Consider the following 18,249-nt stretch of genomic DNA (forward strand, 5'->3'; position numbering starts at 1 on the left):
AGATTGAACAAAAAACGTAATTAACGCCATAGTTGATGAGTCTGTAATCAAAAGATTGATAGCACGCCACTGGATTGCATAAATTCAATGTCATCCTCCTCCTTTCCGCGCTGGATTTCTTCCGATTCAATTAGACAAACGCAAAACCGTGCAGTCATGTCGACAACTCACTTCATTTTTATCTGTGTAATCGTGACAGTTCTTGCAAAAACTGAATATTTTTCACTAATCAACCCCCAAACTGGCTTCGCCTTGGACGTCAACGACGAAGATTTCATCGTACTCCAGGAGTTCTCAGGAACAGAACGACAACAATGGAGTCTAGAGTATGAACGAGGTGGTAAAGTCTTCATCGTCAACAAAGCAATGAGGTAAGAGATTTACTTCTGGCTTCTGGGAGTTGAATTTGTTGTAATTTTTAAGCAAAGTGATGGATATCGACTATAGATGGCACGTCAGTAATTCTTACGTGGTGATGAGGAACAAATATGGTACTGAAACTACATGTCCGAAGACGAATTCTGCTTCGGCCGGAACTATAAATACCGATGCTTGTCAGAAATGGTATATTCAATTTGGTGGTAATATTGTAAATGCTTGTGGTGATTACGCGTTCGCTATAGATACCAAAAGTAATAAAACCAATGTTAAAGTAGAAACTGTAGGTTTGGGGAGTCAAGGGGGGCAAAAGTTTGTGTTCAAATATCTGTAAAATGTTTCAAATAAAAAATTATTGATCATTGAATACACATCTCTGATTCTCTTCCTTTTATAATGAAAAACAAAACTAAAACTGGAAATTGGAAGCTAAACCTACAAAATTTTTGATTTTTGGACTATTAAAGTCGGTTTTTAATGTAAAATTTTTCAATTTGTAATTTTAAGACAAAAAATACTTAACAGAAAGCTAAAGATAATCCAAAAAAAGTAATCAAGAAATGTAGTCAACTGCAGACCCGGCGCATCCACCAATTTTAACACTTTTGACGTTTAGTTCAAATTCTTCACAGCACCAATACTTGCACTATCTATTCTACAAGAGTTTTAACATTAATTTTACACACAAAAAATTGAAAATTTGTTTTTTAATAAAAGTAACGAAATACTTGGCATTAATAAAATTTTAAGAAGTTTGATAAAAATAAAAACTGTGTTTTTCATATAATCTTCAGCAATTTTTAAAAAGCTTAAACAATTCAAAATGTGGCCTCGCCCAAAAACACAATTTTCCTGTTGAAGTAAAAACGCGAATTTCCATAAAAAATGATCAGATCAAATACTACAACCTTTTTTATATGTATTATTAATTTAAAAGACAATAAATTATAGAAAGTTTTCACATACAACTCCAAAAAATGTTGTAAAAAAATTAATCTTTATTTCATCAATTCACAATGAATATTCATCGAACAAAAAAAGCGCAAACTACATCTTCATGGTCAAGTTAATAAAACTGAATTGGATGGACACTCTTTGTTCACATACTGAAACCCAAAAATCTGCTGACTGTTTGCAGCATCGAGAGGCAAAGACTCCGCTCTAACATTCAGCGCAACCTCTTTGGTATCAACAGCAACACCAGTAGCCCCACACGCATTGACGATATTCCCTCCATGATGAATGTACCACTGTTGCCAAGAATCGTCGCATTTCGCTTTATTTAAAGATGGAAACTTCGAAAGTCTTTCACCTAAAATGACATAGCTACTGTCCGTATCCAGCAGTTTCCTACAAGAATAAATGAAGATTTCCTCCGCAACGAATCTGTGCTCACCCTGTGGCCTTGTTGACGATGAAATACTGTCCGTTTCTGGTCGGTTCCAACTTCCAGAGCTGCGTATCTTGCACTATAATCTGCTGGAGTTTGATAAAGTCGTCGCTGGCGTCCAAAGCATACCCAGAGGCTGGATGTGTAATGATAAAATGGTCGTCGCAAGCTGTGGCGAAGCACGATAAGAGAAGAAGTGAGAGTGAAATGTTAAGAACGTTCGGAGTTATGATCACTACTGTAACATGCAAAGCCGAAGATTCAATGACGTGTTGGGAAAATATAACGGAAAACTCAACGAAAAAGGATAAACAGGTCCCGCCTCCAGATATACAGGGTTGCTCAACTAAGATGGGTACTTATGTACAACAAACCAAAGTTTTCGTTAAAGTGAAGGTAGAGGATCCACGACCAAAACTGATTTGTGTGGTCATATAGCGCCTGTTGGTAACCTCGTTGTTAAAAGACATTGGCGGAGGTCAAATCGTTTTGAGAGAAATAATCACACGCATTGCGAAAACTAGTGATTTCCGTTTTCTAAATGCGTTGTTTATTGAAATCTCCACACACCACGCCACTGGAGTAGTCAATCGTCGGACTTCTTCTTGAGCACCACTGTAGACACCTTTCAACTTGTTTCCATATAAGTAATATTTAACCAAATAATAAGCAAAAAACAAAGTTCTGCGTTCTCACGTTTAGTGGCAGCAGCGCAGTGCAGACATGTCGACCATCCACATCATTTTTCTTTGTGCAATCGTCTCAGTCTTCGCAGAGACTGAATATTTTTCACTAATAAACCCACTTTCGGGATTCGCTCTACATGTCGACGTTGACGAATTCGTCGTCCTCCAGGAGTTTACAGGAGAACCACGACAACAGTGGAGTCTAAAACCTCAACGAGGGGGTAAAACGTACATCATCAACAGAGACTCGGGGTAAGAAATTATTTATTTACGTTTCTAAAAGGTGTTTATTTTAATTTTTAAGGAAATTATTGGATATTGACCATAGATGGGATGTCGACAATTCTTATGTGGTGGTGAGGCCCCAATTTGGTCTTCCTGGGAGCGCTTGTCCTCAGATCAATGTTGATTCGTACGGAACCACAAACACGGATGTTTGCCAGAAATGGTATATTCATTTCGGCGGTTTTATTGTGAGCGCTTGTGGGGATAAAACGTTCGCTGTGGACATCAAAAGCAACAAAACTAATGTTAAGACGGAAACTGTGGCACTGAACATTGGAACGTTACAAAAGTTTGAGTTCAAATACGATTTTAACTTTGACAATAAAGGATTCAGCTACGAAATGCGTCTATATTTATTTATTCCCAATTTTTGTAGTCCTAATTTTATTTTTTTTTCTCGAGAGCGTCCGCAAATTTTTTTTCTGATCTAGTGACTTTTAGTTTTTAAGGTTGTTCGTCTGGTAACTATGTTTCAAAAGTTTAATGCAATGATTGTTTCATTGCCGAAAATCACATTTTCTACAAAAGTGTAACAATAAAAAAAAATGTTTTTAAGCGACCTTAACAAAAAACTGAATTTTCTGTTCTCAAATACGGATGAAAAATGACCCTTCTTTGACTGCGTCATCTATTGTTAATTTTTTAAATTACGTCATGATACCGACATTACCCCTAATTTTAGAATTATTTGGGTAAAATCAAATCGACAAATTGTTGTAAAGTGCAACAAAAATGTGTTAAATTATTGCAGATGTCTAGCAGTGACGAAAGTGCTGCTGCCACAACAACAAAAAGCGCATCAAACTTAGTTCATACAAATTGTGAAGCTACACATGCCGAAATTGGAAATGTAAATAAAGAAAATGTCAACTTTTCTGAAGGATCCATAAATTTTTACAATTGTTCAGTTGCTTTAAATGATTAGATCGATAAGTCATAAATAAAAAATAATAAACTTGTAAATTTAATAAAGTCGTCTAAAAAATCTTGTGGGCATCACGGCCAAAAAGTGGCATTTTGCCCTCGCCATCTTTCTGGCCTCGGCCAAAAAAAAAAATTTTTTGATCTTGGTACACAGATAACTATTATTGTTTATATGCCTCAAATAAATTTGATTTGAATTTTAAAAATTTATAGGTGGTGCTTTCGAGCTCCTAAAAGTTTTAAAGTGACCGTTAAACAAAAAATAACAAGTATCCTTTTATAGGCCTAGACCGCCAAATGCCGATTTTCGGCCTATTTAGATGCCTCCAAAAATGTTAAAAAAAGGCGGTGAATTAAAAAAACGACACTTTCATCGTAACGTTTAATAAAACTAGATTGGATTACAGTCACTGTTTACATACTGAAAAGCAAAAACCTGATATTGGCTCTCCCCCAAAGGCAAAGTCTCCACTTTAACATTAGTCAAAAGACCGCGGCTGTCAACAGCAAACGCTGTAGTACCGCACGCATTGACAATATTTCCTCCGTGGTGAACGTACCATTTCTGGCAAGAATCGTCGCATTTGGTACCACTTAATGCCTGAAAAGTGGAAAGTCTTTGACCGAGAGTAACATAACTGTTTCTCAAAGACCACCGGAAATCCGTGTCCAGAAGCTTCCTGTAAAAATGCGTCAGTTGTCTTCCGCTACGAATCCTTGCTCACCCTGTGGCCTTATTGACGATGTAATATTGCCCATTTCTGGCCGGTTCTAACTTCCACAACTGCGTGTCTTGGACTGTAATTTTCTGGAGTTTGATAAAATCGTCACTGGCGCCTAGAACGAACCCAGTTTGTGGATTCACAATCAGGAAGTGGTCGTCACAAGCTGTGGCGAAATGTGATAAGAAGAGAAGTGTTAAGGAAATGTTAAGAACGTTGGGAGTCATGATTACTATTGCTTCTGTATCATTTCGAGTCAAGGTCTTTATAAAAACTCAATGACGTGTTGGGAAATGACACCGGGAAATTGAGATCTCACAAAAAAATGATAGACAAGTCCCGCTCCATGGAAATTATCTTACTGTGCATCTCAAGAAAGAAGTCCGCTTTAAAATCTGTGGTACTGTAGCCGGACTTCTTTTAGCACCATATTTATATAAAAGTAATAATCAAAAAAGTTCTCTGTTCTACGCTCAGTAGCAGCAACACAGACATGTCGACCATCCACTTCATTTTCATTTGTGCAATCGTGACAGTTTTTGCACAGACTGAATATTTTTCACTAATTAACCCACAAACGGGATTTGCCCTAGATTTCAACGACGATGAGTTCGTCCTCCTCCAGCAATTCACAGGAGAGCCAAGACAACAGTGGAGTCTGATCTACCCTAAAAAGGGGGTAAAACCTTCATCGTCAACAGGGAATCGGGTGAAGATATTTATTAAAGTTTTTCCATCGTGCTTACTTGAATTTTTAAGAAAACTGTTGGATGTCGACCATCGATGGCATGTCACAAATTCTTATGTGGTGGTGAGGAACAAATTTGGTAAGCCTGAAAGCGCTTGTCCTCAGAATAATGCTGAAGCTTTCGTAACTACAAACACAGATGCTTGCCAGAAGTGGTTCATTCATTTTGGGGGTTATATTGTGAATGCTTGTGGTGATCAAGCGTTTGCTGTTGATACCAAAAGTAATAGAACTAATGTTAAGGCGGAAACTGTGGCGCTAAGTAGTGGAGACACCCAGAAGTTTGTGTTCAAATATCTCGCAACTGTTTAAAAAAATTATGTACCTGTTAATAATAAATAAACAGTTTTATTAAATTTGTTTCTACTGATTTCTTCCCATTTAACATTGAAGTGAATTTTCTTAAATTCTACACTCGGTGAATTTAACAAAGTCGAGAATCTTCACTTTAAGATTCCTCAAAACATTTCCAGTGTTAAAATTAAAAAACCATCGAGTGCTTAAAACTTCCATAGGAGTTTTCAAAAATTTATATAAATTTACATAACATACTATGCTTATATAAATTCTTGACAATTTAAAATTATTACATTTTTAGAAGCCATACAATTCTCTACACAATTCCCTAGAGACATTTTCAAAAAGTACTGGAAAATTCACTATTCGTTTTGTCGGTTGTCAAATTAACGTTTACCTTTATGAAAAAACTTTAATTAAACATGAAAATTTAAAAGCCAGTTTTAGCTTTAAACCGAGCCTAAATTAATTAGACCTTTTCAAAATATTTTTTCTAAAATCGCTATACAAAGTGTTTTTGAAATACACCACCAAACAAAAGCCGGTAATTTGTGAAGACCAGTAGAATCAGTTAACAAAAAATGCTTTATGTAAAAGTCCTTTTGTTTTGGAGATAAAATTTATCGAATATTTGGTCAAAATTTCCAGTTCGCTTCTGGATTAAAGCATATGTATAATCTTGATTCCTTAGAAACAATGAAAAGTTTGTTTGTGCTATGTCAAAGTAATTAAGTAGACATTTTTATCAGTGGTGTTCCAAGTAAGTTATAAAAGGTGTTTTTATTTCATCGTTAGAAAAAATAAAAAATAGACAATTCCATTCCAAAACCTTGTTTAATTTTTGGTAGTGTATTTCAAAAACACCCGTATAAAATTGACATTTTGACAAGTTTTATGAGTGCGTAAAAGTTTGTCATTTTGAAGGAAAATTAAATTCTAAGTAAACGTTTTGTACTTCTTTTTCTAGATGTTCTATCGACTTTTGTCAGATTTCTCACGAATATTCGCGCCAATTTCTCAATTTTCAACTGTTGAATCTGCGTAAAAACTCGATTTTCGTAATTAAATTTGCACCCCAAAAGAGTGCGGTCATTCTGTCAAGTGAAGTGTCTTTTGAAATAATTATCAAAACTTCGGGGTCAATTTCAAAATATTTAGCGACATCGCTAAAGGTGTTTTATTGTTAGATTTTGTTTTCTACTCGTGCAAAAAGGACGTTACGCACACGCAAAAATAGTTATTTCCATATTGAGAACTTCTGAGTTTGTAAATTCTATTTTTTCCATTTCATTTTTTAAAACAAGTCATGGACAATAGAAAAGAGTATAAAAATTAAAAAAATAAAGAAAATTTTAACTATAACTGAAAATTTATTTGATTTTCGATTGACGCAGCGCATCCACCAATATTATTAAAAATAAGAACACCATAAGACTTTATAAACATTTATTGTTAAGAGACTTTTAACAACAAATTTACATACAAAAAGCTACTTCAAGTATTGAAACGCAAATTCCTGATACTCCCCGCGGTTGAGCCCCAAAGTCTCCACAAAAGCGTTCGCTTTAAGCTGTCTGACATCAACAGCGTAAGGATCTCGACCGCAAGCATTCACAATAAAACCTCCATAATGGACGAACCATTTAAAACAAGCATCGTTGCGTACTGAATCATTCCCTGGACACGCAAAATCATAAATTCTTCTCGTCGTAATTATGTTGGTGTTACGGACTGGGCGTCTGAAATCTGTCGCGAGAAGTTTTCTGCAAGAAAAAAACATGTGAAACTTAACGAAAAACACGAGATGTTGAGTCTAATTACCCTGTTGCTTTGTTTACGATGTAGAATTGGCCGTGCGTTGTCGGTTCAAGACTCCACTGTTGGTAATCCGATCCAAGAACTTGTTGGAGCTTGATGAAGTCTTCACTGGCGTCTAACGCTAGTCCTGTGCGTGGGTTTGTGAGAACGAAGAAGTCTGCTTGTGGTTCAACAGCAACGAAAACGCAAATTAAGAGGAACAAAAACGAATTTTTGAAGAGCATCTTCATGTTTACAGCGCGAGAGGTTAACATCTACTGACTCGGTTTTCTAATGAGGGTGGACAGGTAGTCCATAATGACATTTTAAGTTGATGGAAATCGAACGACTCTATAATACTCCGATAAGAACTTTCCAAATTACTGCAGGTAAACGACTATCTTTAGTTCTTCAGCATCTTTTGAAAAACAAACATGTATACTTCGCTCATGTTTTTGATCTTCGCGTGCTTCACCACCTGCTTCGCACAAGAGAAACCCTTCGCCTTCATAAACCCGCAAACAGGCTTCGCTTTGGACGCCTCTGAACAAGTCCTCAAGCTTCAGAGATTCACAGGGCTACCGCCACAGCAATGGACGTTAGAGCCCGAAAGAGGAGGTAAAACTTTCATTGTCAGCGCAGGAACAGGGTAAGACAACTCGCGTTTTTTTTTCTCGAGAAGTTAATTTGGGGTTTTACAGAAAAGTGTTGGATCTTGACCATTCTCGCGAAATCCAGACGACTTTCTTGGTGTTAAACAATAAAATCGGACTCGATGGGAACTACTACGACTACTGCCCACAGAATAATGCTATCTCTAAAGGGGCTCCAAATATGGATGCTTGTCAAAAGTGGTACATCCATCATGGGGGCTTCATTGTGAATGCTTGTGGGAATGGCGCTTACGCCGTGGATACCAGGAGTAAAAACGTAGACGCAAAGATTGAGACGCAAGGTTACAATGGAGGAGCGTACCAGAAATTCGAGTTTAGATATTTATAGAACTAAAAATGTACTCGTTTATTTTGGAATAAAAATCATTTAGTATACAGAAGAAGTATTGGTACTCATTTTACGCAGAATTTCACGCGAAATCCAAAAAAGTAAGATTCGTTAAAATCGGCCCACAATTAACTGAGTTATGAGCGATCAAAGTTTCGGATATATTACCATCGTTTTTCTCGTGTTATTTTACATTAAAATCAAAAGTCGAAAATTCGTTGATCGATTTTTTGGTCAAAAAAATTTTGCGAGTCAATCGATGAAAAATTTTCAATTTTTCGTTTTTTGATCGCTCCTCATAAACTACTTTTCCTATCGATTTGAGATTTGAGTACTTGATAGATCCCGAGCTCCTCTTTCGATGGATGTATAATTGGTACTGTACACTGGTACTAAACGTCGTTGACACTCCGAAACAGCGTCTTGAAAATGACCCTAACCCTACCACACCCTCTGAAAATCTAATTCGGTCAATAATATCTCGTTTCTTAACGAAATTTAAGCTATATGGGCTCATTTTACGTAGAATTTTGCGCTGAATCGAAAACCACCCTTGTTTTTCTCGCCAGTCAACAAATAACTAAAATAGAAGCGTTTGAAATTTTGCGTTGTCGCCAGAGAGTAAAAATTTTGAAGCGCCGGAAATGATTATGCTTGATATGTCCAAAATTATCTCAAATACAAAAAACCCTTTTCAAAATCGTTTTTTTTTGCAATTTTTAGCCTAGAAATCGATCTTAGATAAGACGAATTCAAATTTTTCATCTTTTCAATGTAGAAATTTATTTCTTATTTGTGAAGCAAACTTAAGTTATTGAGGCTCATTTAACATAGAATTTGACGCAAAATCCAAAACTGCAAATTTTTCACGCAATTTTACAAATAAGTAACTGAATTACAAGCGATTGGAATTTTGAGTTGTCGCCAAAAAACAAAAAATTTAAATAGTAAATTTTAAATATAAGTTATCACAAGAATCTAAAAAAAATTTTTTTTCAACATCACGCGATGATCTATTTACACCACTTTGCGTTGCTAAATTGAGTACCGGGTCTACATTTCCGGTGAATCCAAAAAATTACGTCACTTCATAACCACGGTCTGCTTCTTCCAAATTCAATCATTAGACGAAAGAAACAATTACGAAATTGTATAAGTGTATCGATTTCTTCCACATTTTTAACATTTTTTAACTGCATCCAGACAGGAGGAATAACCCGGAATAACATTTTCTACGAGATTACTATTATCATAACTCAATTAAAATGCAAATTAAAACAAATTGCACTAAGTGCCTATAACCGCACGCTCGCTCTAATTGAACATTCTTCTTCATATAAATAGGGATGATACCAATGAAACACCAGTAACTCCTTAACCACCAAGGCGTCCAGGTCTTCACCATACCGTAAGAACCGTATAAGAAAATTTCCAACTAACTGTAATTTTCCAGACGACCATGGCTAGATTTTTTGTTGTTTTCCTTTTCGCCGCTTTATCCCTCATCGAACTCTCCTTTGAAGCTTCTGCCGCCGCCGCCGCCAAACGACAAAAATTGAGCATCGTGGTGGCCGAAGCCACCGCCCCCGTCGCCGCTGTGGAATTCTCCGGTGACTACTCCGCCCACGCTTCCAAGAAATACTCTTCGTCATCCGAGCTTACCAGCCTCGCCCACTCATCGGCCCTTCAAGCCAAAACCGCCGTCCAAAACCAACAAACTGCTGGTCTCCAAGCATCTCTAGGCGCCCAATCCGGTTACGCCCGCGCCGCTCTCGAAGCCGCCTCCACCGCTCAAGTCGCTCTGGTAGCTAAACAAATCATCGTGCAAAATCTAGAAAAACACATCGAAGAAGCCGCCCACCAACTCCGCGCTGAAGAAGCACAGGTAAACTCGTGAGATGATAATTCAGAATGTACGGTCCTTGTAGTTTCAACAGTCACTTTCCGCCGCCAACGCCGCGCAGAATGCAGCACAGCAAAGTCAGCAACAACTCGCCGCCGCCACGGCTGCTATAGCGGCGGTGCAACAATCAGTCACGCAATCAGGACGAGCGGCAGCGGCAGCGGCCCAGGCTGCGGCTGCTCAACATCAGATGATTGAAGACGCGAAACAGAGATTGGGGAGTTTGCATGCGAAGTTGGAGGAGGCGTTAGCTGGATTGGTGGAGACGGAATTGGCGGCGCACAAAGCAGCCGCCGCCGCTCAACAAGCCGAGAGTAATGCAGCCGCCTCCGCGCAATTAGCGATAGTCAACAGTAATCAGGTTGAGGAGCACGGAGGGGGCGGTTATCATTAAAATTTATTGTAATCATTTTCATTATGTAAATATTCATCATCATCATAATAATTATAAATATAAATCATATTTAGACGCTTTTTCCGTTATGTAAAGAAAAAGAAAGATCTTCTAACTAGTAATTTCTCGCTTCAGTGGGTGCTCGATTGGACGAAGAAGTTAGTGAATGCCAGACCGACAAATTAACATACAAATTCTTCTTCGGTTGGTTTTTCAAACACACTCATGCATGGCGATATGTTCAGGAAAAAGACTTTGAAATTTAAATTGTGTTGGCAGCTCAACATGTTTACTCCTAAATGCAACAGTCATTGCTGCCAACTGCAACTCTGATTGAAATTATTACAAACAAACGCACGTTTAACTGGTTGCCTGATCTCAACATGCTTTAAACAAAAACTGACAGTAACATCACACGTTTTTACGATGTCATTCTCGCTGCGTCGCGTTTCTGAAAAAAACACCCCCAGAGCATTCGGCAGCTCAATCAACCGCTTCAAACCTCTCGGTCTCCACCCTGAGCTAATCAAATCCAATGCAAACAACCCCCTCAGTCCTGGAGAATACAACCCCCGAGCTCACCGTTGCGCTTATAGGAAAAAATCCGCAAGGTTACCCCCATTTCAATGTTCCCTTTTCCCTCATCTGTTTTTCTAGCTGGGCGGATCGCCTTAAAAGCGAAGAGTTCTCGAAGTACTTAGGTTACCATAATCCAGGACTGTTATGCGAACGCGAATTCCAGAAAACCCTTGGAGGTCCTGGGAATTACGATCTCATCGACTATAAAGACGCGAAAGGGCCGTCCGTTTTCAAGAACGTTGGCTTTGGGTGTGAGGCGAGATTCCATTCGGCTATTAAAGATGAGACATTATCGCCTGGTAACTTTTCGTTTTTTTGTGCGGTTGGTCCCATTGTCTTCTTCAGGTTGTCATGATATCCGAACCGCCAATACTAAATTTAATGTAAAGCCGCCTTTCGAGTGGGATGGCTTCTCTTCAAGGTTCAAGAACACAGAGCCGGCTTATAAAATACCCCCAAATTTATACGACTTACCCCATCCCACCATCGTGGACAAAATCGTGTCCAAAAGGGGGCCGTACGACACGTTTACGGGGCCCCGAGATCAAACTACAATTAAAAACCATTTTGCGCCGCCTCTGTTCAAATCGCCCGACAAAATCTACGATATTCCGAGCGCGTTAGATCATCTTCTTCATCATCCTAGTAAGAAAAGATGTGGGAGATTTCTTCAGGCTGAAAGATTTCCCGAAGGTACAGTAAAAGAAGAATGAGTAAATTATTTGTAGTAAATTTTAGGTTTAAGTCCCATGGTGATCCCCAATGGGCTCGGGTTGTCTCTACCAGACCAAGAGTTTCCAGGTCCGGCTGCCTACAACGTCGAGCTCGGGTTTGTACCCTCGATACATCCCCAATTGGTTAAACCACCGTTTTAGGATAAAAGCAGCTAAGAAAACTTTGCATCCCTTCAACAGTTCAAATATCTACGCGCGCCAACCCCCCAACACGCGCATCCATCCAGGTCCGGACCGCTACAAACTCAAATACCCCTCCTGTCAGAAAAAACACCCCCACAACTCGTGGATGTTCTCCTCGAAAGTCCCCCGAGAGTTCGTCAAGGTCGAAAGCTACAGTAATTTCTATTGTTAGCAAAACCGGACTTCCGCATCAATAAACGTACTAAAAACCAACCAAATATTGACTTTTCTTGCATAAGAACCGCCCCCTTTTCATTCAGAACTTTCAAAATATATCACTGAGGTGTGTTCGTATCTTAATCCAACGTTGAAAACACCGCCTAAACAAAAAACCGCACGGAACCTCGCCATCAGCATCGATCTAACTTTCTTCGTTGACGAATCGCGAGAAAGTTAATGCTCAAAAATCGATCTTCATTGCGCCCACGTGAACCTTCAGGGCTCGCTTTTGGTGCCGAACAAATGAGTTGTGTAACAGCCAATTAAAAGATTCTTCTCAGGAAGGAACGGAACGTGACGCTACTGGAACAATGGGAAGAAACGTGATGAGATTACGCTTTCTCGTTTAAAAGCAAGTACCGTTTTCATTTCCTCGCGGAGTCAAGGCTGGTGCGTGAGCTCGGAAGGGGAAAAGTCGTTGGTAGGACTGTTTTATTATCTCCGGACGGACAGTGCTGCCAACGCGAGTTATGGAGAATTTCAACACGCATTTGTTTTCCCAGCGCGTGCGGGAAAGTCTCAAGTAGATGTAAAATCCCCAAACAAAACCTTACATAAAATCATAATTACCGAATACGTGCCTAAGTGCGACCACGACAATTATTTTTACGTGATCACCCACTTGATTAATTACGCCATCCATGACATAACCTAAATCAACACGGATCGACCAAACAAAAACGCATCGTCCACTCAACAATTAATTATAATTGCTTGTAAAACGTCGGAATCAATAATGTCAGCTTACGTAATCGCTAATTACGATGCGCACTTTTGGTATCGAAAGCGGGGGTTGGTTATTTAGAAAAAAAGTGATGACGTAATGTTTTTGTTTTTTTTTTCGTGGTGATCTAATTTGCAACTTTCACGTCGCTGCGACAGCAATTTATTTTAGCGAGATGAGGTCATATTTTCTTAATCAGAACTATTTCCGCGTTGCATTAAAAAATGAATTGGCAATAATTACTAACCCACTTAAGTTGCGGGCCATGAGAGGGTTCGGTGGAAGTTTTCACTTTCTATGATGGAAGTGATAATTGCTGGAAAAAAGTAGTGAGATATAGAGCGATAACGTGGAAGGAAAAGCACTTGGTCGCGGTTTGTTGGTATTAATGGTAAGATATAATTGCCGGCGTGATTTTATGACCACCTGTGGTTGCGTTGCAGCCTTCGGAGATGTCCGTTTTCTGATCAGAATTTTCCGCAAATTCCAAGTCTGGGATTTAAATTCAGATCCGACAACAAATGACTGAGATATGGCTGATCAAAGTTTCGGAATAGTAGGTAGGTATATTAAAACACCGAGTTTCATAAGGCAAATTTTTAGGCACGAATCTAAGTTTATAAAACTCGCGGCTTTGGATGAGTGCCTAAATGGCCTTATGAACGAGGTTTTTATATTATTTTTCCTAATTTGTTCTTGTAACAGAGCTATTTTCGCTATTTTCGCATTCGTTTTCAGTGCTAGAATATCCATTTCGATACGGAATGTTAAAGTAGCTTTGTTTCCATAGCAACTTGGGAATGTTTAAAATACAAATTAGGAAAAGTTGATTTTCATTTTTCCTCATTTTTCCTAATTTTTAAACTTAAATATCTCGGAAACTATTTCAGATATTGAGATGCGGTTTGCGCCATCGTTTTTTTCGCGATTTTCTACATAAGAAATAGTTAATTAAACTTAAGTTATTATTCATCAGTGTACGCAGAATTTTCCACAGAATCCAAATATAGGATTGAAATTCAGATCCGACAACAAATAACTGAATTATGGCTAATCAAAGTTTCGGAAAGTTGATTTTCATTTTTTCTCATTTTTCCTCATTTTTAAAGTTAAATATCTCGGAAATATCTCGGAAAAACCATTTGAGATATTGAGATGCGGTTTGCGCCATTCTTTTTTTCGGCTTATTTTACGTTAGAAAATGTTCTCAAAAGCCGAAAATTTGATAGTCGATTTTTCGCGAAAAAAAACTCCGACTCAAACGATGAAAATTTTAATTTTTTTTTATTTTTGGCCATAGCTTGTAAACTATTTGTCCGATCGACCTCAAATTTGGCCAGTAGATAGAGCTCCTCTTTCGACTGATGTATAATTCAAAGTTATTAAACGTCGTTTTTATTTTGAAAACTTTGATAAAAAATCACCCTGAATTGACGATTTCAAAACAGTTTTTGGCCAATGTCTCGTGTATTTATTAAGCAAACTCAACAAATTTGAGTTTCATTTTACGCAGAAAGTCACGCTGAATCCAAAAACATGAGAATTTTTGAATTTTCGTCAACAAATAATTGAGTTATGGCCGTTTGAATTTTTTGGTTGTCGCCAGAGGGCCAAATTTTTGAAGGTTCAAAACAATTCGTGCTCGATATCTCGGAAACTACTTCAGATATTGAGATGCGGTTTGCGCCATCGTTTTTCTCGCGATTTTTTACATAAGAAATAAGTCTTTGATTTTTCTACAGTCGAAATTTGCAAATTTTCGCAAAAATTTATGACTAAAACTATGCCAAATTTCCTATATCGATATCTCGCTTAATTTTTATAGTAAACTTAAGTTATTATACATCAGTGTACGCAGAATTTTCGGCAAATTCCAAGTTTGGGTTTTAAATTCAGATCCGACAACAGATAACTGAGGTATGGCCGATCAAAGTTTTGGAAAGTTGATTTTAATTTTTCCTCATTTTTTGTAATTTTCAAAGTTAAATATCTCGGAAACTATTTGAAATATTGAGACTCAATTTACGGTAGCAAATGTGGTCAAAAGCACAAAATTTGATAGTCGATATTTAGCGAAATAAATTCCGACTCAAACAATGAAAATTTTTCATTTTATTTATTTTTCGCCATAGCTTGTAAACTATTTGTCCGATTTGTCAGTTAGTTATTGTTAATGTAAAAAAAATATGCGAAAATGAACAAAATGGATAATAATTATAACAACACCGGCATTCAAATCTCTTCTGGAGTTACTGTTCAATTAATTGTAGCTTCTCTTGAAGAACATCTTCTCAGCAAAATATCGCTAATCGACTCTGACTTAAAGAACAACAGGGTCTCGAGTAATTCAAAGATAAATAAAAGTAGAGATTATATGAATGGTGTTATGCAACAAAGATCCAACCCACAAAAAAATGTTGATGACAACGACATGTGCACGACAAACTTATTGTCTAGCGTAATTTTTACTTTATATCATAGCCGCACTTCTAAATGTCATTTATAACAATTTATGACAGTACTTAGGTTAAATCGGCTAGACATTAAACTGTAGTAAAAAAACCAGGAGCCGTTGCAAAAGTTTGAATAAAATCGGTCGCAGAGCAGTGGCTGCTGATTAGTAAGAGTTGTATTGCTAATATAAAATATTTAGAGAAAAATCAAAAAGAACGCCACTGCCTAAAGCCTAATTTACATTATAGAAAATTAAGGGAAAAATCCATGACAACGAAAAATGCGTTCACATTTCGGTGTCACTATTAGTAGCAGATACAAGCATTTTATTTTGAATTTTGATAATGATGCAATAAATTTGGAGGCGAGTGTATGTAGATAAAAAATCTAAACATTTTGATACGAAATCAATGTTACTATTTAGGTGGTACAAACTGTTCTAAATGTGTAAGTTGCATGTAATCACAGCCATCTGTTTCTGCTACGAAACGTGCTCCAAAAATCCATGTTGCACTTGCCATTGTCACAATTTCCCAACGATGCCAACTCTGCAAAGACAATGCGGTTTCATCAGAGAAAATCGCCATAAAAATCGGTATAAAGTGACATATGACGCCACAATTAATCCACACATCAAAGCATGCATCTTATGAAACCCAAAGATCAACCAGCTGAGCTGTATTTTCTCATTTCGAGTAACACCAGAAGCCGTTTCGGTGAAAGTCACTCCATTGCACAAGTGCAATTTTCGACAATTGAAAATTCGCGCGTTTTCATGACTCATGCTTTCGCAATGACCGTAACGAAAGCGAATTCCAATTGGGCCGTTTTTTCGTACCGATTTGATCCAATTGAAGTGGCGTGGTCGCTAATTAGTTGGCCTAGGTCAGCGCTTGCTTGGACTAGAATTCCGTTGCGTAAGCGGCGGATCTCAGCGTGATTGATTGTGGACTTTTCGAGGATCGATATTGGATTAACCATTATTGTGAAAAGAATCATAAATCAGGGGCGTATTTAAGGTGTATTCATAGCACATCGTTATGAAACTTGCGAAAACTGGTGGGTATATCAATCACTGCGAAATGCCCGGCAGTCAAAATGTCAAACTATTATCTACTGACCCAGTCTGAGTTGAGAGTAATTAATTTGAAGATAATAAACGTCAACAAGGAAATTATTCCCGAGTTTGTACGTGAAAAGATCAGAAAAACCTGTTGTAGACGAAATTTCGCGGTTTTGCCTGATTCGGATTTCGGGGTTTCGAAACGAAATAAGAATGGTATGATAATTGCTCGCCTTCTCGGAACGAAAACACGCCTTTTCAATCCTAGATCCATTAATAATCGCTATAATTTCAATAAAAAACACTTTACTTATCTAATCACATACAAATGAAGCTAAGCCTTTGGTTGAAGAAGAAATTTCTGGTTGTCTTCACCACTGAGAGGAACAACATCCAAGGAATTCCCTACAGCGACTTTACCATCTTCACCCTGAACAAGAACGTCCAAGAACAACTGAGAATCCACGTTGGCAATAGTCCCATCAGAATTAACAAACCATTGCTGAGAATCAGACTTCTGATCTCTTTGGCTGTTCAGAAACACAAGAGTCTCGTTGTCAGAAGTCTGAACATCCAAAACGGGAGCGTTACTAAAATCAAAACTAAATGAGAAAACTCCCCAACTGTGCTTAAGACGTACAATAAATGTTTACTGAGAATATTGTAGACACCGGGAGCTCCAGAGCATTCAAATTTCCACAACTGGGCATCATATCCTGTGAAATATTGGAGGGTTACCGCAGTGTCATCCGCTTGTAGAACAAGTCCTGAGGGTTGATTTCTTATGATGAAATAATTATTAATTTGACACTGAGCACTGACGTAAAGAACGTTGGCGGAGAAGACAACAAAAAGAAGGTAAAAAGAACTGTAAAAAATAGTTATGAAAACAAAAATACTACATATATTGTCACGTACCGCATTTTGTTGCTTGATTTTGTGGTTTTTGATCAATAAAAATTTTGTTTATATACAGATACCTACTTATGTGACGAAAAGTTGTAAAGATAAAAAACGAGTGTTGCCAAATACAATAGTAAACTAAAAAGCTTGTCGTGATAATATAAAAGAGGTGATTGATTGGCAGTTTTAGAGTTTGCTGTCAATCACAGCTAATTCAGGACAGACTACTTCAAATGTGGATAAATTAACTGGTATATTCCAAAATTGCTTATCCAAAAGGTTTACAAAATTGGAGCGCGTGATCCACAGGGGACCACTTTTGGTCCACATCTTCAGAAAGGCGTAGAAATTCGAAATTTGTCAGTTTTTAAAGATCAATACTGATAAAAGAACAAAACATTGTAAACGAATCTAACATCTAAAACATTCAAAAATGGATAAAAATTAATCAATCGTATTTAATCAAACAATTAAACATAATATTTATAGCACATTTCAAGCCTTTAGAAACTGGATTGTCTTCACCGCTAAGAGGGTCCAGCTTATCAATACCTAGTCCTAAAACCTTTGCAGAGTTTAAAACTTCTAATCTCAGTTGCTTGGTGGTATAAACATCGAAAAAAAAGTAGAAAAGAACTGTAAAAGTGGTCACCAAGTAGACACATTATCGCATTTTGAAGAGCTGTTTGATTGAAGTTAAGATAAGATCCACGACAATCTTGTCTTACAGAAAATTTAAAAAACAATAATCATCATTTGATAGGTTAGGCGATTAGAATCTTGAGAGATGATTATGAAAACAATTGAAGAATACTTAAAAAACAGAAAGACCTTGCAAATTTCTTCAGATTAAATTAAACAAAC

The 18,249-nt window shown here is 37.5% G+C and overlaps 6 protein-coding genes across 6 annotated transcripts; 5 read left to right on the forward strand and 1 right to left on the reverse strand.

Annotated features, from left to right (window-relative positions):
• The first annotated feature begins 51 nt into the window (after nt 1–51).
• LOC148181757 (uncharacterized) lies at nt 52–745 on the forward strand. The gene is made up of 2 exons (XM_088034351.1): nt 52–371; nt 424–745. The coding sequence occupies exons 1-2, from the start codon at nt 88–90 to the stop codon at nt 710–712; spliced, it is 573 nt and encodes a 190-aa protein (XP_087890477.1). The 5' UTR covers nt 52–87; the 3' UTR covers nt 713–745.
• A 1,746-nt stretch (nt 746–2,491) lies between these two features.
• LOC148181758 (uncharacterized) lies at nt 2,492–3,272 on the forward strand. The gene is made up of 3 exons (XM_088050307.1): nt 2,492–2,706; nt 2,759–3,144; nt 3,181–3,272. Exons 1-3 carry the CDS (start codon nt 2,492–2,494, stop codon nt 3,270–3,272), a joined length of 693 nt encoding a protein of 230 aa, XP_087906433.1.
• A 552-nt stretch (nt 3,273–3,824) lies between these two features.
• On the reverse strand, nt 3,825–4,612 carry LOC148181759 (uncharacterized). The gene is made up of 4 exons (XM_088050316.1): nt 4,389–4,612; nt 4,086–4,343; nt 3,988–4,054; nt 3,825–3,893 (listed from the first exon to the last, which is right to left on the reverse strand). The coding sequence occupies exons 1-4, from the start codon at nt 4,610–4,612 to the stop codon at nt 3,825–3,827; spliced, it is 618 nt and encodes a 205-aa protein (XP_087906442.1).
• A 2,957-nt stretch (nt 4,613–7,569) lies between these two features.
• Nucleotides 7,570–8,229, forward strand: LOC148181760 (uncharacterized). Its single transcript, XM_088050329.1, has 2 exons — nt 7,570–7,876; nt 7,929–8,229. The coding sequence occupies exons 1-2, from the start codon at nt 7,662–7,664 to the stop codon at nt 8,227–8,229; spliced, it is 516 nt and encodes a 171-aa protein (XP_087906455.1). The 5' UTR covers nt 7,570–7,661.
• A 1,459-nt stretch (nt 8,230–9,688) lies between these two features.
• On the forward strand, nt 9,689–10,526 carry LOC148181761 (uncharacterized). Its single transcript, XM_088050342.1, has 2 exons — nt 9,689–10,114; nt 10,158–10,526. Exons 1-2 carry the CDS (start codon nt 9,689–9,691, stop codon nt 10,524–10,526), a joined length of 795 nt encoding a protein of 264 aa, XP_087906468.1.
• A 426-nt stretch (nt 10,527–10,952) lies between these two features.
• LOC148181762 (ciliary microtubule-associated protein 2-like) lies at nt 10,953–12,194 on the forward strand. Its single transcript, XM_088050357.1, has 5 exons — nt 10,953–11,137; nt 11,184–11,404; nt 11,451–11,798; nt 11,844–11,934; nt 11,981–12,194. Exons 1-5 carry the CDS (start codon nt 10,953–10,955, stop codon nt 12,192–12,194), a joined length of 1,059 nt encoding a protein of 352 aa, XP_087906483.1.
• The last annotated feature ends 6,055 nt before the right edge of the window (nt 12,195–18,249 follow it).

The sequence above is a fragment of the Gnatocerus cornutus genome, chromosome 1, assembly GCF_029298725.1.
Source record: "Gnatocerus cornutus isolate USDA-ARS CGAHR chromosome 1, icGnaCorn1.1, whole genome shotgun sequence".
NCBI lineage: Eukaryota > Metazoa > Arthropoda > Insecta > Coleoptera > Tenebrionidae > Gnatocerus > Gnatocerus cornutus.

Bases quoted from the DNA above. Each gene is read 5' to 3' on its own strand.
- LOC148181757 (XM_088034351.1), top strand. From the start codon at position 88: ATGTCATCCTCCTCCTTTCCGCGCTGGATTTCTTCCGATTCAATTAGA. The intron at 372-423 runs GTAAGAGATTTA...GTAATTTTTAAG, and splicing joins ATCGTCAACAAAGCAATGAG to CAAAGTGATGGATATCGACT.
- LOC148181758 (XM_088050307.1), top strand. From the start codon at position 2,492: ATGTCGACCATCCACATCATTTTTCTTTGTGCAATCGTCTCAGTCTTC. The intron at 2,707-2,758 runs GTAAGAAATTAT...TTAATTTTTAAG, and splicing joins ATCATCAACAGAGACTCGGG to GAAATTATTGGATATTGACC. The intron at 3,145-3,180 runs GTCCGCAAATTT...AGTGACTTTTAG, and splicing joins TATTTTTTTTTCTCGAGAGC to TTTTTAAGGTTGTTCGTCTG.
- LOC148181759 (XM_088050316.1), bottom strand. From the start codon at position 4,612: ATGACTCCCAACGTTCTTAACATTTCCTTAACACTTCTCTTCTTATCA. The intron at 4,344-4,388 runs GTGAGCAAGGAT...GCATTTTTACAG, and splicing joins ATCGTCAATAAGGCCACAGG to GAAGCTTCTGGACACGGATT. The intron at 4,055-4,085 runs GTATGTAAACAG...AATCCAATCTAG, and splicing joins TATCAGGTTTTTGCTTTTCA to TTTTATTAAACGTTACGATG.
- LOC148181760 (XM_088050329.1), top strand. From the start codon at position 7,662: ATGTATACTTCGCTCATGTTTTTGATCTTCGCGTGCTTCACCACCTGC. The intron at 7,877-7,928 runs GTAAGACAACTC...GGGGTTTTACAG, and splicing joins ATTGTCAGCGCAGGAACAGG to AAAAGTGTTGGATCTTGACC.
- LOC148181761 (XM_088050342.1), top strand. From the start codon at position 9,689: ATGGCTAGATTTTTTGTTGTTTTCCTTTTCGCCGCTTTATCCCTCATC. The intron at 10,115-10,157 runs GTAAACTCGTGA...CGGTCCTTGTAG, and splicing joins TCCGCGCTGAAGAAGCACAG to TTTCAACAGTCACTTTCCGC.
- LOC148181762 (XM_088050357.1), top strand. From the start codon at position 10,953: ATGTCATTCTCGCTGCGTCGCGTTTCTGAAAAAAACACCCCCAGAGCA. The intron at 11,405-11,450 runs GTAACTTTTCGT...TGTCTTCTTCAG, and splicing joins AGATGAGACATTATCGCCTG to GTTGTCATGATATCCGAACC. The intron at 11,935-11,980 runs GTTTGTACCCTC...CCACCGTTTTAG, and splicing joins GCCTACAACGTCGAGCTCGG to GATAAAAGCAGCTAAGAAAA.